We start from the raw sequence: 18,435 nt of genomic DNA on the forward strand, positions 1-18,435 counted from the left end.
TTCAACTGCGTGGTTAACATATGACCAGCACAATAAAAATGAAAAAAAAAAATGAGTGACCAGGTAGGAGATAAAAGTTTTCAAATCATTGTCTGGGCTAAACCTGTCCTTAAGACAAGTCAGCTTGGAATGGTGATGGTTTGCACAATAGTGATGTCATCCCTGTAGCTTATTTTTGATTTCTGATTGCTCAGACAGCCTGCTCTGTGTTATAACCTTGTCAGTTTCCTCTAGTGTGGATACACATATTCTTGATTCTACAGAAATCTAATTAAACATTACATAGATTGGTTGGGTTCAGATAAATAAAAATCTTCAAAAATAACTTTTTTCTATGCCTGCTGCACCACCCTCGAAGAAATAAAAGGCCCTGAAAATCACAACTTCAGAAAAAAAGCCCAGTCATTTGAGCCTGGATATGTGCATAGCATAAGTCTTACCCCTTTCTTTACACTTTACTCTGAGAGGATGCACACAGATGCTCATTTTGATCACTGGCAGTCAAAAAAACGGCAGATAAGAGACTGTCATAAGAGACTAAGGGGTATGTCAGTGATGCAGTTTTGCAACACTGCTTCAAATTTAATATTTTGGTAGTGTATTGAAGCTACACCCCTAGAAAATATATATATATATATATATATATATATATATTTTGCCACAAGTCAGTTTGTAAAATTTCTGTCCTGCTAGATCTGCCCCAGTCAACTGTAAGTCCTATAATTGTGAAAGGGAAGCACCTAGGAACAACTACAGTTCAGCTACGAAGCAGTAGACCACTCAAACTCACAGAGTGGTGCTGCCGAGTCCTGAAGCGCACAGTGTCTATCCTCTGTTGAATCGCTCACTAAAGAGTTCCAAATCGCTTCTGGAAGCAACATCAGCAAAAGAACCGCACATTATAAGCTTCATATTATGGGTTTCTATGGCCGAGCAGCTACACACAAGCCTAGGAATAAAACGCACAATGCCAATGGCAGTCTGATGGACAAGTCTGGGTTTGGCAAATGCCAGGAAAACATTACCTGCCAGACTGCATTCTGTCACATGTTAAGTTTGGTGGAGGAGGGATAATACTATGGGGTTTTTCAGGGATTGGCCTAGGCCCCTTAGTTCCAGTAAAGGGAAATCTTCATGCTTCAGCATACCAAGACATCTTGGACAACTGTATCCTTCTAACTTTGTGGGAACAGTTTGGGGAAGGCCCTTTTCAGTTCCAGTATGACTGTGCCCCAGTGCACAAAGCAAGGTTGGGTTGCTTTGGTTGGGTGAGTTTTGTGTGGACGAACTTGACTGGCCCTCACAGAGCCCTGCCCTTAACCCGATCAAACCCCTTTGGGATAAACTAGAACAGAGATTTTAAGCCAGGCCCTCTCACCCAACATCAGTGTCTGAGCTCACAAATGCTCTTCTGGATGAATGGGCAAAAAATCCCATAAACACACACCAAAATCATGTGGAAAGCTTCCTAGAAGAGTGGAAGCTGTTATAGCTGTAAAGGGGGGACCAACTCCATATTAATGCCCACGGATGGATGGGACATTATAAAAGCTCCTGTAGGTGTAATGTGTAGGTGTCCCAATACTTTTGTCCATATAGTGTATGTATATATATATATATATATATATATATATATATATATATATATATATATATATATATATATATGTGCAATATCTTACCTTTTGAATCCACCAGAGGGATTGTCTTGAGGGAGGTAGAGTCTAGCAGATACAGCAGTTCTCTGTATGTGGACTGTGAGCACAGAAACTTCACTTTTCTTACCATGATGTCTTCAACAAAGATATTATACTGACTGTGAAAGAGGAGAGAACAAACAGTACTTCTGATCAATTTTTTTTTCCAGTGAGACTGTTAGGCACAAGTTGCAAATAACTTCCTCTTTACACTGTAACTATTTGCATTCACAGAATTTAAATAACATCGGAAGCAGGAACATTTTTTTACACAAAGCAATCTGGTTATTTGGAACACAGAAAACACCAAGTGTATATGTGCATAGGCCACTATATGTAAAGACATATAAACAAATAAACAGCATAAAATATTATCAATCAAAAACAACCTAGCTATGTCAATTCATTATGTCCAAGTTACCAGTCTATATATAGCAGATTAAAAATAGCCCACGTTGGTCCGAGTGCATAATTATTAGAACGCTGCTGTGAGGATTTGATTGTATTCAGCCACATGAGCATTAGTGAGATCAGGTACTGATGTCTTATGATTAGTTCAGGATCACAAACGTCACTCCAACTCATCCCTGGAGCTCCATCACTCCAGAGAGCACAGTTCCACTACTCCACAGCCCAATGCTGGGGGCTTTACACCCCTCTAGCCAGTGCATGGCATTGAGCATGGTGACCTCAGAGAATCCAATTCTGTTGGCAATGATTTCTATGGAGATAATGCAAGCTGTGTGTGTGCAATGGATTGCCTGCAATGAGTTCACCTTGAAGTAGCTGAATTCACTAATTAAAATAATTTGACAAAAATTAGTTAAAGTACAGAACAAACATCATGCCTACTTTATTACCTAAATGCTACTAACGGCATACAAAAGCCTTCTTTAAGGTCAGGGGTAGCAATAAAAACAATAACAAACCAGCAAAGCTACTGTGTGCACAGCCACTCAGTGCTCGCTGGCAAGGCTCCAAGGACACACATTGTTATGTCCCGATGACAAGTCTAAGCCCTAGTAGTGTGGAACACTGATAATGAATCACAGGCACTCTGTAACACTCTCAGCAGGCTATGCTCACTGCACTTTTGCTCCATTCAAGTTACGAGCCTTTTTGCTCAATTCCGTTTTTTTGCCCACAATGCCCACAACCAAATCAATAACATCAAATGATCTATATGCATCACAAACAACAAAAGTAAATTACTGAAATGGAGGTAACCACCAAATTGCCAACACTGGCATCTCTACAGGGAACAAAACATTGTTCTGCAAATTTTAGAGCATTTATCTACAAATTGTAGTGCAGAATTTCTATTTCTTTGCTGAGTTTAACACATTAGAAAAAACTAAATCCTAAAATTCACAGGCCATGAATATATATATATATATATATATATATATATATATATATATATATATATATATATATAATTTTTATATTTTTTTCCCAATATATTAAATTTAGCAAATAAACAGTAAGTGCGCATAAAATTGTTTAGAATGTGTTCTCTGTAGAGGATGTGTGAATTAGTTTTGACTTCGAAAATCAACAAAACATGTAATTTGACCAAGGGAACTTAAACTTTTGCATATGACATGAAAAAATGTTGGATATCTGTGTTGGCCCAGAATTCCCATATTGGTCTATCCCAGTTTTTATGACATGTCTAACAGTCATATATTGGATACATATATTGGATATGCACCTAAATTAGCATTTACAAACAATAAAATAAGTATGATAAAATTGGGTCTGTATCACATTAAGGGAAACAGCTGGATTTGTGCCATTTCAACCTGGTACTGTAAACATAATCTTACTGCATACGTGATGTTTCTGCTTGTTAGATGTACAGCCTTGTGTTTATTTGTGTACCATGGTGTCATCTCACCTTATATGTCCGAAGCCCAACTCAGGCAGGTAGGGCAGCTTCTTGACCTGGATGATGGAGTCATACAGTGAAGGCTGAAGCCCCTGGGCTACCATATTGGCCAGGATAACTGCTACCATCATTGGGAGAATGTGAGAGATCTGACCAGTCAGCTCAAAACATATCACTGCCGTGGAGACCGTGTGAGTGACCGCCCCTGTCAATGCTGCCGCACCTGCAAGAAAACACAAGATAAATGAGAGATCATTAGAGAGAACAATAAAAGAAAAAAAAATGACTGAGAAAAAGACAGAAGAGGAAAAAAGTAAAAAATATATAAGTATATTTTTCAACTTGAGATCAAAGAATGTACAACCTCATTTTTAAAAAAGTTGGGACACTGCAAAATGCAAATAAAAACAAAATGCAATGATGTGCAAATCATTTAAACCCCATATTTAATTGAAAATAGTACAAAGGCAACATATCAGAAGTTGAAACTGAGAAATTTTATTTTTGTTTTTTGATGCCAACAACACATTCCAAAAAAAGTTGGGACGAGGGCAATAAAAGACTGGTAAAGTTGTGTAATGCTAAAAAACCACCTGGAGGGTAACTGGCAACAGGTCAGAAACATGATTGTGTATAAAAAGAGCCTCTCAGAGAGGCTGAGTCTTTCAGAAGTAAAGATGAGGAGGGGTTCACCACTCTGTGAAAGACTGCACAATCAAATAGTGCAACAATTCAAGAATAATGTTTCTGAACGTAAAATAACTTTTGCTTTTCATCATCTATGGTACATAATAACATTAAAAGATTCAGAGTATCCGGAGAAATCTCTGTATTTAAGGGACAAGGCCAAAAACCAGTATTTGCTTGCCATGATCTTTGGGCCCTCAGGTGGCACTGCATTAAAAACAGATACGACTCTGCAGTGGAAATCACTGCATGGGCTCAGAAACACTTCTGAAAACCAGTGTCTGTGAAAACAGTTCATAAAACGTAAACACAAAGAAGAAACTGTACATAAACAGGATCCAGAAATGCTGCCACCTTCTCTGGGCCTGAGCTCATTTAAAATGGACTGAGGGGAAGTGGAAAAGTGTCCTGCTTGTTATCAGTGCACAGTTCAAAAGCCAGTATTCATGATGGTATGGGGTGCATCAGTGCACATGGCATGGGTGCTGTGCACATTTGTGAAGGCACCATTAATGCAACATGCCACCATTCAGATGACGTCTTTTTCAGTTTATTTCAGCAAGACAATGCAAAACCACATCCTGCACGTATTACAACAGCATTGCTCTGTATTAAAAGACTCTGGGTGTTAAACTGGCCTGCCTGCAGTGCAGACCTGTCACCACTGAAAACATTTGGCACATTAAATGAAAAAATATGACAAAGGAGACCCCGAACTGTTGAGCAGCTGAAATGCTGTATCAGACAAGAATGGGAAAACATTTCACTTTCAAAACTACAGAAATTGGTATCCTCAGTTCCCAAATGCTTACAGAGTGTTACTAAAACAAGAGGTGATGAAACACAGTGGTAAACATGCCCCCGTCCCAACTTCTTTGGAACATGTTGTTGTTATTAAATCAAAATGGACATATATTTTTCAAAAAACAATAAAATTTCTCATTTTCAACATTTGATATGCTGTCTTTGTGGTATTTTCCTTTAAAAATATGGTTTACATGATTTGCCTATCATTGCATTCTATTTTTATTTACATTTTGTAAAGCGTCCCAACTTTTTTGGAAATGGGGTTGTACATCCTGTCTGGCGTTTTAAATGAATTTGAATTGCAGAGTGGCATAGTACACTTACTCCTTGCAATGCAATGCATGAGCTCTTAAAAATGATATATCAAAACAAGCAACACTCGAAAGAAATGAAGGCAACCCATGTCTACTCTGAAATTGCAAACATAGTTCTTTACCATTACAAGGGTGGGCTGTACATAAATATTTTGAGCAGGTAGCACTGGTCCTTGAAAAGTTACAAGTGTTGTAACAAAAATATTGTAGCATTGATATTAAAGCATCATTAATGTGTAGCATCGCTCTAATGAAGCACCAAAAGCTACTTGAGTGCTAATATGGCCCCCTTCCCATGAAATAAATCAATAAAAAATTGCAGCAATATTGTGTTGCCTTGCAGTACTTTTGCATTCTCTCACAAAAATCATTGCGAAGGAAAGCCGTTCGTTTTTTTTTATTACCACAGCCACTTAGGGTCTATGTACCATATGGACATCACAGGCCTAAATTAAACAACTTTTGGGCATTTTTTTTATTTTCGTGGTCTTTAATTCTCTTGTGGCTGTAATTCACAAAATATGGAAAAAAAAAATGTTCTATCTATCTGATGGACCACCATAAACACGCAAACACAATCTGCTTCGCAGTTTGCTCAAGTAAGTACGAGGAGATAGCTTGGGCAGTTGGTAAATGTTCCAAAATCGTCCAATCACAGCCATCTGCAAAACTCAGGGGCGTAGCTGAGTTTGCAATCATTAACAAACTATTAGATTTAGTTGCTTTTTGTTAGTGGCTGTTATTAAAAAGACTTGTTTTATGCAACTGGTTTTAAACTAAAATATTAATGTGTTTATGAGTTCACAAGAGCCATATGAACACACCAGGACTTAAGCTTAATGAAACATCATTGAATGAAATAGCATAACGGAAATATGGTTCAGTTCAGTTCAGTTACATAACAGCGTGTACTGTTCTTTCTTTGGCACTGCATTACCAGATCAGAGTGGTTTATATCTTGAGCCTTGTTACTACTGACCAAGCTACAGGGATTAAGTAATTATTTTCATTTTACAAGTTTTTAAGTATATTTTCGGTCGTAAAGCGTTAACAAGAAAAGCAAGAAGTAGGAGGGACGACTAACCAATGACAGCATACCCTCCAGGGATGATGCGGTAGAGTATCCCATCAAACAAAATGCCATGAGGGAAGAGAGCAGCCATGATCTCGCCCACCAGACGACCAAATGATGCACCTATGAAAGCAAAAGCACAACAGAGAGAGTATGATATATAAAGGGAAAACCAATTCACTACAGACGGCCTATAAAATGTTTGTGCACTTGATAAGAACTGTCATTGTTTTGCTATGAAAAGTAAATGTTAACCCCTTTTCGTAGTAGTCACAAAATGTCATTTTCCACCTGTTTTGGAAGTCCCAGAGTTTGTACACTATACATTTTTTTCCTCAGTAATGTTGATGAAATATGTTTTCATGGAAATTTGTATGATTTACAAAACTGAGAGCAAGCTAGAATTTCATCTTAGCAAGTGAGCAAGCAAGTCAACACTTGTAAAATTGTTTTTTGTAGCATAATTTCAGATATGAAGAAAGTTGCAGTTATATCTCGGCATAGTTGTCTTTGTGAAAAGGTGTTAACTGTTTTGACAGCTGGGGTTATAACCCTCCTCTTTCACCCCTTATTGCTCACTAGCAGCTAAACAAAGAGTCACAATATTTCACACAGAGAAAGTGTCCTAGTTAATCTGATAACGGGGACAAATAGTGTATTTAATCATATTTAAAATATCTGAGTCAATTTCCAGTCTGTCAGCAACATAGCCACTATTGAGCCTGCAGAAAGGGGTTAAGATCTGATTCCTAATCGTCATTTAGTAACGTTAACTAAAGTACTTTCAAACCACAACTACACTAGTAAATCAAAATCATTTCAATCAGCAGACAGTCCCTAAAGGGGAAATCCAATTTAAAAGAATAAATAAATTTATGTATAATCATTTATAATTTTAGTTATGATGTAAACAAAGTAATTCAGAGTGTTTTGATGTGAAACAGTTCATTGTCAAGAAAATCTGAACACTGTTGTGGTTCTTATCACCACTACTATTCAGACTCTTTAAGTTGCAATTCACATCAAATCACTCTATATGATTTTGTTTACATCGTAAAGACAAAATTATGGAGAAATTTTGAAAAATCAGCGGAAACTTCCTTTAAGTACACAAGCAAATGTTGAAGTAAACTGTCAGTTAACAGTGTACTCAGTGACTAATTGCTAAGTACTTAATCTTTTATTTATTAATAACTAATACTTAATGATTAGTTGAGTCACATAATAATGATAGGTAACCACTGACTTATTGCTATTATATATTATTAATGTAAAGTGTACCAATTTTACTACAGCAGGGCTAAATTGACAAATTCCATTATTGGTAAATGCCCAACTTTTTATTAAAAGTAAAATACTTCAGCCTAAGACTATGTTGTTGTTATTATTATTATTATTATTATTTACAATAAGAATGAGAAAAACAAGAAGAACAAGAAGAAAAAAATGATGATAGATCAGCTACAAACACACCAAGTACAAACACTGGCATGAAGGCTCCAGAAGGGATGGGCATTGTAGTTGAAACAACTGACATCCAGAACTGTAAAATGAGAGAGACGAAATCAGATTAATTTTCCCCAAAACATCTAAAAGCAAATTATTAAAAATCCCAAATGTCTTAACATTTGCTTTCTCTGTCAGTGTTAGTGTCCGTGTCTGATTTCTAAAGCTGCTAACTGATATTTTTTATACGCTGTAGCATAAACAGTCTGATGTGGTAGAATGGCTCATGTGACAGAACAGCTCACTGTGGCTGCTCCCAGTCACTTACGAAGGGCAACAGCTACTGCATACTGTAATCCTCTAAGTGCAAGTCTCAGCAAGTCTCCTGAAGCATGATATCTGCTGTGTGCCCGGGATCATATAATCCTTCACTAGCTCTCTCAGCATAGGACTGTGTCTGTCAAACACTGCCATTTTAACCTGTTATTATTTGAGCTGAATCAGGAGGAACAGGCTAGGCTTTGCAGGAAAGAGGGACAGACAAAACTGTGTTTGCAGAAGATTACAGAAACAAAAGGCAAAAATTAGCAAAAAAAATATCTTCATGTATCATATTTTTATCATCATCACGATCATGCTGGTCTACAAATAGTGCCAATGCAGCAAGCAAGGTGAAAATATAACTGGAAAGGACAGGGATGGAAAACTGAACATAAACAAAGAGGTTTACCTTCATGATGAAGAAAAGAAGGAGTATGATGAAGACATTGACATCAGGATGAAACCAGGCAGAAGATCGTCCCAGACCAGGTGGGGTGGGGGACCCCCAAATCTTAGTCCAGGTGAAGTTATCAAACAGAGAATTGATGGCCTCTCGGGGCATTAGCTGTGTTATGAGGGAAATAGTAATTGTACACTACTGTCCAAAGGAAACTTGGATTCAAAAGTTAGAATCAATATTTTTGATAGGACAAACCAATTTGTTAGCAGATAAATGTATAAAATGATTCGTATATGCTAGTCCTGTGCCACTTCACAGGTTTCAAATAATTAGTAGAAAGTTAGGAAGCTGTGGAAAAAAAGGAAAGGAAAGAAAAAAAAAAAAGATTTATATCTAGAATGCCTCATATTTCAAAAGACATGACCAAATCTCGAGGCAGATAACATTATACTTAAATCATACTGCTATTAATTATACTGCTGCTATTGCATAGAAAATAGCAAAAATTTCAATATGAAAAGTGATTCCAAACTTTTAAACAGTAGCCTAGTACTAACACAATTAAGAAAGAAAAAAAAGGCCAGCCATTTGTTTCAAAGGTAAACTAACGACACCATGTAGAAATAAATTTGTTAGGTCTAGCAAATATAAACACAAGATTAGACCAGATTGCCATGCCAACTAGACATAATTGCTATGTGGTCTATGTCTAACCTCTCCTGCCATGAACTGTCCAAATCCTGGAGGGAATGTCAACGTTGTGACCAAAAAAGTAACAACTCCTGGAAAAATCAGCCGGCTGTGGAAACAAATATTACTCAGTCATCATTTCCTAAAAACTGATTTCAGTATTTAGAATTATATTCACTAAAGCAGTTCTAAAACCCAGTCCTTTTATATTATGTTGGACTACTGTGAATGAAAGCCGTTTAGTGTTATGTCCACTTCTCTCTTACTGTTTGGTAAGGAAGCGTGTAAGGGTATTGGGTCTTCTCATGAACAGGACAACCTGCCGGTTCAAGTAGACGAAGAAAGCTCCAAGAAAACCACAAGAAATGCTGTGTGGGTGAGTGACAAAAACAAGCATTTGATCAGGTGACCTACTGTACCTCATGGTCAAGTCTAAATAAATTACAAATAATGTATAAATAGTATGGACCATAAAATGAGAGGCAAATATGATGCTAATGCTAATGTTGCTAACAACAAAATAGAATAGCCACCAATTAACATTGTGCTACTTAATGCTGCTACCAGCTTCACTTTACTCTTAGCAACATCAGCATTCTGACTGCACCAAGTCAAATGTTTGCGATCCAGTCATTCCATATTAGTTGGCCTACGTTTAGTTCAGAACACATCTAGGACAGGCAATAAATGCTTTAAAGCTACTGATTCCTTGTCTGGTTTGTTTGTTGACTGCAATAAAACTTATCATCCCCCTAACATGGTAACACAAAAAAAGGCTAATAGTGAAAGCTAACATAGACCGGTTAGCATGTTGCCTAGTCCTTGTAATGCTAACAGGCCATATTAACTTTCACTACGACCAATACTACCATTTTAGGCAAAGCATTACTTCTATCAACAATTGCAAACAAGTTGAAACAGTATGTGTGAAATAAGCTGACTTTCAGAATGCATAACAAACAGTTAACCTCCTTGTCAGTTTCCCCATGAGTTTCTACAGATAGTATTCGATTGACACTACACTGATGCTGGCATATTGTTGACATACCACCGCTGAAGGCGGCGATGACAGTGGCCAGCGTTTGTACACTGTTAGTTAATAATGCATCATGACAGATAATATATAGCCATTGTGTGGTTTGTGATTCAAGGTTGTAACGTTATATTATCCCGGCTGTCTGATGTCATGAGAGAAAAGAGACTGAAGAGCTGAACCAGCAAAGGAGAAATCTTTGGACTTTGAGAATAAACAGGGAAAAAACTTTCAGCCATCTCCCTATACCAAAGTTTGCTCTCTTCATTTTGTCACAGACAGACAGTGGTGAAGGATGCAATCTGTAGTTTTGCTCATTTTTGGGTGGCACTGATTGATGAATGACTTTTGCAATCTAACTATTTATGTCTACAGCTCTTATATGGAGCTATTACTCACTGATGCAGTACTTACAAGGAAATTATAGACAGCTAGACATGTTATCCCAGGCAATAGCGCATAATCAGGACTCAAAGATAACCTATTGATCCATTACGGATCAACATTTCTGATCAAACTGACTTTTCTCTTTATATCTTATTTCTGAAACAGCAGCTCGCATCGACTGCTCATACACCCTGTGCTGGTGGACTGCCAACAATATGGCCCCGGGACACTTTTTCTGGGTTTTGCCAATACTATCTAGAGTGAGGCACTATTTTTAGCATAGAGGTGTTAATGTCACACCAAATGAATGAACAGACATGCAAGGCAAACATATTAATGATAAATTAAAAACAATTAAAATATTTAAAATCAGTGGAGGTTTATGTGATGAAACTGGGCCTTCAACTGACAAAAATGATGAAGTTATGGTGCACAAGAACCGTGCTGTGTGCTTTGAAAAAGGGGTTTGTGGTATTGTGATAGGGGGTTACACTATAGCACACATAGCTCCAGGACTGTACCCTCACCACGAACGGCACGCTCTTGCCCCGCGCTCTCACCCAATGACGGCGAACGCTGGCAGCTCCTGCAGGTCGAAGGGGAAGTCCATGCGGAACTTGGTACGAAAGAGAGCAGTGATGGTGACTGGAAGAGGAAGGGGTAGGAAGAAAGGGACATTAAGACAGCAGGCTTGCTCAGTTCATATAAAACAAGAATTTGGGTACAAGGACATGGAAAGAATACACACATTTTCAAAGGAGCAGAAACTGTGGTATGATCTCACCAGTATCTTTATTAAACACTGAAAGCACCCTGAATATGAAGGCACTGAATGTGGCAGCAAAGTAGCCCCTCCAATAGTTTCTCACTGCAAAGTAGGTTGATGTAACCTCAATGCTGAACAACACTCCTAGAGAAGAAAGAATTAAACAAAAGGTCAGGGATATTTATAACAAGAAGCTCAGTGTGAAATAAAAGTGTCTACTTCTTTCATTTACAGTCCAGCGGGCTGTTATTGCAACCTGTTGCCATGGCAGCGTCATTAAATAAACAAAAGTGCTCATGCTGAAAAAATACAGCATTGAATTTACTTGATTCAATTGTGTGCATTTCTATATGAATAAAATACATAAAGGATATAAAAAATATGAAGAACAACTATGTGAATGTAAAAATTATGTAATGATGTGTACATTTTAATCTTTTAAATTCACTGAGTTTTTGCTCTGTAAAAGATGAGAAAACAGAAGAATGAATCTAGCTAGTTTTATGTATGATATTCATAAATAAACTTTCAAAGTCTACCTCCAAGAGGGGTGCCAAAACAGCAGCCTACCCCCACTGCACAACCGACTGTGAGGATGTCTGTGTAGCAGTATGGGCTCTACTGGCACAGAAGGGCAGAAAGAGAGGGTGGGTCGAACAGATAAAGCAGAGATACAGAAAGCTGAAGAAATATTAAATGGAAATGAAAGGGAAATCACTGAATGCATTTAATGTCTCTGTGATGAAAACTTCTACCAGTTTGATTTCTAAATTATTATTTCTAAATAATGATATTACTGATATAACAATGACCCACTGTGAATTACCACACCTGTATGACATTTAAAATCTGCATAAAGATCCTAAGGAGCTGAGTGGAATTGGCTTGTATGGGAGCACACACTCCTACACTGAGTATCTTAACTGAGTATACTTTTTTCAATTTGTCAGTGCACAGATTTGTCAGAACAAAAAAGCAACAAAAACAAAACATATCTATTAAATACCTGCATTATTTATTTTCCACCAGATTGCACTTTAATGTTTAATGTTGTTACGGAAGGTGGGGGGAGGAAAAAACATCAGGCCAAGAGAAACACCTTGGCCGTTTTCCCCTGATCAGGAGTGGAACATGAGAGTCGACCTCGACAGGCAGCTTCGTTTCCTGGTTGAGATCACTGCTACATCTCTCCGCCCTGACATAGTGGTATGGTCCACCAAGGCAAAGTCCGTGCTCCTCATTGAGCTCACAATCCCAGCGGAGGAGGGGATGGAGGCTGCCTACGAACGCAAGAAGGCCAAGTACTCAGAACTGGCTGCTGAGTGCCGGGAGGCTGGCTGGAGACTACCATCTATCCAGTGGAGGTTGGATGCTGAGGCTATGTGGGGCTATCAACCACACGCCTTTTGTGGGACTAGAGGGAACCTAAAGAAGGCAACCAAAGAGCTAGCGGAGGTGGCTGGGGGGTGGGGGAGCTTTTGGTTCTGGCTGAGGAGGAGAGACAAGTGCTGGGGAAAGAACAACTAACCCCGACAACAGGGTAACACCTATCAGCTGTAGGGGGTGACAGGGAGACGTCCCTGTCACAGCTCCGCCACCAGGAGACATTCCAGGATCAAAGGAGTGAAACGTTAATGAATGGTGGTTCCTGGCTGATGACCCTGCAGCTGACCCGTGGGCACCGGAGGAAGTGCGACTGGCAGCAATGCCTAGCAGGTGTTCCATCTTCCAGTACATTTACTGAATGGCATCATTATTGGTGGCTCACTGCTCTGAACATTTTGGTGTTTTCCCTGCTACCAACATGCCTGATTCAATTAATTAATAACCCCTTAATAACAAGTGAGCTGAATTTGGTGGGTTAAAGCCAGGAAAGCACTAAAATGGGCAGTGAGCCTCCAGGACCAGTGTTGGGAAATACAGCCATGGAGCACTGCAACCCCCGCGTTGACCCATATGACTTTACTGAAACATGTGCAGTTACAATTAGCCGTGCACTCACTATACTAAAAGTACTTTGTAATAAGTACACCAAGCTTTTCATACTCAGTGGGCCCTATGCACAAAGCCTTTTGTAACCCTTTCAGGTGTAAATCACATGCATTCTCCCATGTGCATGGTAAAATGCACCCTCATACATGTGTACTTGCAGAAGGGCCATGAAAAACATAGGACGGCTGCAAAAAAAGCAGGGGGAGATATTACCTGTGCGGCTGACATATTCAGTGGCATTCACTAAAGGAACCTGCGGTGGTTGTTTTTCAAAACCAGGCACACATTTGCATTAGGGTCTAAAAAATGTGTTGTTGGGAGACTTTCTATGGCACACGCAGTGGTTACATGGAGACACTAGCCTCGAACATGTGCTGAAAGATGTTGGCAAATAAACATGTTTAGCAACAGAATATCACAGTTTAATCTGTGCAGAGTTCATTTTATTGTTTCACAAACTCTATTTTCTTAGCCAGAGTAAAATAACAATCTGTAGAATATTCTGGTGGGAAAGAACTTCATTTATTAACACTGTTATCTCTTCATTACTGATTTTCTTATTTTCTGTTTTGCCTCAAGCTTGTTGATGACTCCACTATTTCACTGCCTCTTTTAAGCGCTGCGCCTCACAAGTGAGCAGTTAGTGGGTGGTGTTATGCGCCGACTGCATGATAAGCTGCAGTCTTAGTAGACTTAATACTGAATTCAAGAGCACTGTGGTGACAGAGATTTTGTAATCAAACAGAATAGATATTGTAATCAATAACCAAATGGGTAGAATTGGCTAACAGAGAATATTAATTCTCATAAAGGGTAGGCCTTAGTCTGTCTGCATAGGAGATTCTATACCGTGGAAAGCCCCTGAGTTCACAGAGAGGCCTGTATGTACTTACTGACCCAGTGAAGTGAGGGCCGAGTTGCTTTCCTTTTTGACATCTTTTGAGAACTTAGACTTACAACAGTTATTAGTGAAAGTGTTTGGCCAATATTAAAATATTTCTGCTTTATTCATAATATTATGTTGGAGGCCTGGGGTTTAAGTGGATAGCCCTTGGTCCCGACAGTGGGGTCACATCAAGGCACATTTTGCGCTGCTCTGGTGCTCTGAACATGTCTCGAACACTCTACTCTAGTGGTGAGGAGTAATGAAATAGAACTGTTTCAGATCAAAAGAAAACAAACTGTTTAAAACTCCTGAATTCTAACTATATTTATCTTTCCACAAAGCCCTCAGAATACATTTATAGCATTACTTAAATAAGAAAAATTCTGAAACACAAAAGTTACAATTAACCTTCGTTGACTTCTGCTTACCTGATAGACTCCAGAGAAGAAGGACATAAACTTGCTGAGCGAAGCGGCACAGATACTGGCTATGTGTACAAAAGGACCCTGAGCACATAAAGACAAATGACTGACAAGTTACAGCCTATCAGGTACTTGAAGCAGTACGAGATAAGGTTAGAGAACGTGTAGTGGAAAGCTTTACCTCCTTGCCTACTGGCATTCCGCTACCTAGTCCAGCAGTAAGTCCGACCACTTTGGCAGCAAAAGCCCTAAGTGTGAGATATTCTTTCAGCACAACCCCTCTGAGGATGGTCTTTAGCTCAGGGATACCAGAACCTAAAGGAGAACAAGAGAAAGATGAAGGGGGAGGGATGTGTGTGGAGGGAAAAGTGACAGTCCAGACCCAATGACAAATGATAAACAATGAACAAGTTTCCCTTCAGGTTTAGGATTACACAGCTGAAACAAAAGAACCAAAAGATCTAAATATGAATGCAAAATTATTTAAAATAGTGCCAAGTGCATGTAAGTTAAGAGGCTTTTGATTTTTATAAATATTTACAGAGTGTTTACATGGACTAATACAGAAAAATGTGTTGAAGGGCCTCTAGCCCTTTAGGATCAGTATGGAACCACTTCACTAGACGCTGCTGTACAAAAAATGGTACAAAGGACGACTGCACTATATGGAAAAAATACTAGTAGTGCAACTACATTGCTACATATTACAACTGTGATAGACCTTGCAGTAATATGTCTTGCAGTATACTGAAATATTTTCTTTCATCTTGCTCTATAAGCAGCCTTATTTAGATATTGTTTACTGCTCCAGTTGATAACAGCCACCAAGCATGTATGTAACAAATCATTGCACTGGAATGTAAACAAAAAAATGTTATGTATTGATTGCCATTTTAAGAATTCTTACTCTATAAACAGTGTGCCAAGTTAATGTCAGGTAGCTCAGAGGCTATAATGCTCGTACTATTAACATACATACTAGCATCTAGAGAATGAGTTGCTTCTCTTGGTCATATTTTTACACTATTAATTTTGCTTGACTCATGTGACTCATTGACGTGTGATTTAGGGCAACTGTAGACATATGCGTAAGTGTGTGCAAGCAGAAATCTTACTATGCTAATAACTGTCTGTCATTATAATTTAGACCTAGCTAGACAGCTAGCTAAATGTGTCTTCATGGATTTATTCATGAAATAGCAGTAGACACACCACGTCAGAATTGTAAAATGAATTTTCAAACTAATCCATGGAGAACCCAGAGGTATCCGCTACTGCTCCTTGGCCAGCACTAGATGATGATACTGTAATGTCGATGCTTCAATTTTAACACCACTGTTAATATAATAAGAATACTATATAATCGCGCTGTTTAATGAAGTTAACTGTATTTACTTAAATTCTAAGTGAACATTCTATCTATTATTATTATTTTTTTAAATCATTAATAGTAGTAGCAGCAGTGGTAGAAGTAGTAGTATTAGTACAAGTATTAGTAGTAGTAGTAGTAGTAGTGGTAGCAGTAAAATTTGGGCTTCCACCAGACACTGCAGGTAGATGAATTAAAACATTTCTTTGCCACAGAGTACATAATAGTTAAAGATAATGCAAATGTGCAAATGATAATTAGAGCAGGGCATTAGAGCAATGTAACATAAAAGCAGGCAAGGATGGGGAAGCATTTGAAAGTTGGAAAGTTTATTAATATAGAGCTGGCAGGTGCAGATTGCATATGAGCATTCATGAAACAAACTGGAGTAAAGAAGACATGACAGGGAACAAACTAAAATGAAGAGCAAACTACCAAATACACACAAACTCCATGACAAGGAACATGAGCCAAGACAGGCGTATAAATGCACAAAACACTAATTAATCTACAAGCTCTAACAACCTTTCACTTCCTAACTGGGTTCCATCAAGTAGTGTTTTGGCTCAAGGTTCCTGAAGAAACCCTAAGTACCTTTGTGGGTTCCTAGAAGAATTTATAAAAAACTTAACAGGGGTTTTTAAGAACCCTAGACCCTATACAGGACAGGACCAGGAGACAGCATCGGACTTGAAACAGGAGACTGGACAAGCACAGAGACGGGGTGGACAGGAGACTGGACAGGCAAAGAGACAAGAGGTGGACAGGAGAATGGACAGGCACAGAGACATAAGACTGGACAGGAGATCTATTTACATCTATTTACAACTGATCAAAGCATACTCTGGGTGGATGTGTGTATTAGCACCTCCACAATTCAAATTAGCCTGTCTGTGCTTATTATTTAAATGGTAGGTAGATTTATAGCAAAACTACAGCCAGCTGTGCTCGCTAAGTGGAATTATGAAATAAGTTTGGGATAGGAACCATGCACAAAACTCCTCTTCCTCCATCACACATCTTATAAATTCTCCCCTACCCTCCCAGTTTCTTGTGACAGAAACTTTGCAACCCACCACCACCCAGTCTCCTCCTACTCTTCCACAGCCACTCTCTCTTTCTGAGCGACAGAGGGGGTCCGGCTTCCTCGACCACAGCAAAGCCACCAAGAACTCCTGCCCAAGTTTCTCATAGTTCCCCTCCTCTGTCTCAAGCTCAGTTTAGGGCGTGGTCCAGAATTTTACCAGTCCACAGTGCCATTATGGGAGCAGCACAGCAAGCAGTGGAAGCAGTGAGGAGTACCAAATGTTAAAACTGGCATGTTTTGTCTATTATTAAAGACAGTTAATGAAACAAAGTAAGTTACAATGAAGATGCTGCACAAAAAGCACAGGGCATGTACACAGTAATGGCTTAGGGAAGAGCACAGGGTACACACCGATGGCCTGAGGAGCAATCAGGTGGCAGAAGAAGGAGGCGAACATGATGAGCACCATTGGATAGGAGACCCAGACCAAGTACTGCAAAGGCACATTTCCACTCAGCTCCCCATACACCCACTTATAAGCTTAGAGAGAGGTCATGGTAGCAACGGAGGAGATAAGTGGTAACAGAAGAAGGGAAAAGAAAGCAAAGTGGAGAGAAGCAAGGGAGTTGGAGCAGCGTTAAAATGTTGTAAACAAATTTAAGCTCGGAAAAGTAGAAGAAAACAGAATGGATAGTTAACCAAATTAAGCAAATGAAGATAACTTAAACCACCTATATACACAATTCCCAACTATCAGTGGAGCAGGTCAGCAGTCACATGTTGCAGAAAGTTGTATCTGAGTTCAGAGTTTACTTGTTTACTTAACATGGGAGTGTTGGCCAACACACCTGTTACATTAAACCTGTTCTACAGCACTGCACTGCTGAAACTGACTCCAAAGCAAGAGCAGGGAACTCCAGAGATAAGAGACGCTGTTGTACCTTGGAGGCTTTTGGCACTGGCATAGTCCATACTCCAACTGACTAATGCCATGGAAATACCCAGGAACACTAGGAAGATCCAATCTTCTCCTAATTTATTTACTAGAAACTTCTGTACTCGAGCCACACAGTCTGCATGAAGAAAATGATTGAGTTAAAAGACAATAATAAGTTAAACAGAGCTATTTGCTAACATGATAATTAAGAACTACCATGATAATTATTTTGAATAAAATGCATTATATTTACAATTAATCATAGGCTATACTAAGGTCATTTATTTCTTA

The 18,435-nt window shown here is 38.8% G+C and overlaps 1 protein-coding gene across 1 annotated transcript in view; it reads right to left on the reverse strand.

Moving 5' to 3' along the window:
- Window positions 1–18,435, reverse strand: part of clcn1a (chloride channel, voltage-sensitive 1a) — a 43,976-nt gene that overhangs the window by 9,092 nt on the left and 16,449 nt on the right. The window contains exons 4-17 of the mRNA XM_036567232.1: window positions 18,149–18,280; window positions 17,619–17,747; window positions 14,993–15,126; window positions 14,818–14,895; window positions 12,051–12,129; window positions 11,530–11,655; window positions 11,306–11,390; window positions 9,592–9,693; window positions 9,350–9,434; window positions 8,645–8,800; window positions 7,942–8,011; window positions 6,481–6,591; window positions 3,598–3,811; window positions 1,683–1,816 (exon numbers count right to left, since the gene is read on the reverse strand). Of these exons, the coding sequence (XP_036423125.1) occupies window positions 1,683–1,816; window positions 3,598–3,811; window positions 6,481–6,591; window positions 7,942–8,011; window positions 8,645–8,800; window positions 9,350–9,434; window positions 9,592–9,693; window positions 11,306–11,390; window positions 11,530–11,655; window positions 12,051–12,129; window positions 14,818–14,895; window positions 14,993–15,126; window positions 17,619–17,747; window positions 18,149–18,280 (1,635 nt within the window). The remainder of the gene's footprint in view (window positions 1–1,682; window positions 1,817–3,597; window positions 3,812–6,480; window positions 6,592–7,941; window positions 8,012–8,644; window positions 8,801–9,349; window positions 9,435–9,591; window positions 9,694–11,305; window positions 11,391–11,529; window positions 11,656–12,050; window positions 12,130–14,817; window positions 14,896–14,992; window positions 15,127–17,618; window positions 17,748–18,148; window positions 18,281–18,435) is intronic.

Source organism: Colossoma macropomum, unplaced genomic scaffold, assembly GCF_904425465.1.
Source record: "Colossoma macropomum unplaced genomic scaffold, Colossoma_macropomum, whole genome shotgun sequence".
Classification (NCBI taxonomy): Eukaryota; Metazoa; Chordata; class Actinopteri; order Characiformes; family Serrasalmidae; genus Colossoma; species Colossoma macropomum.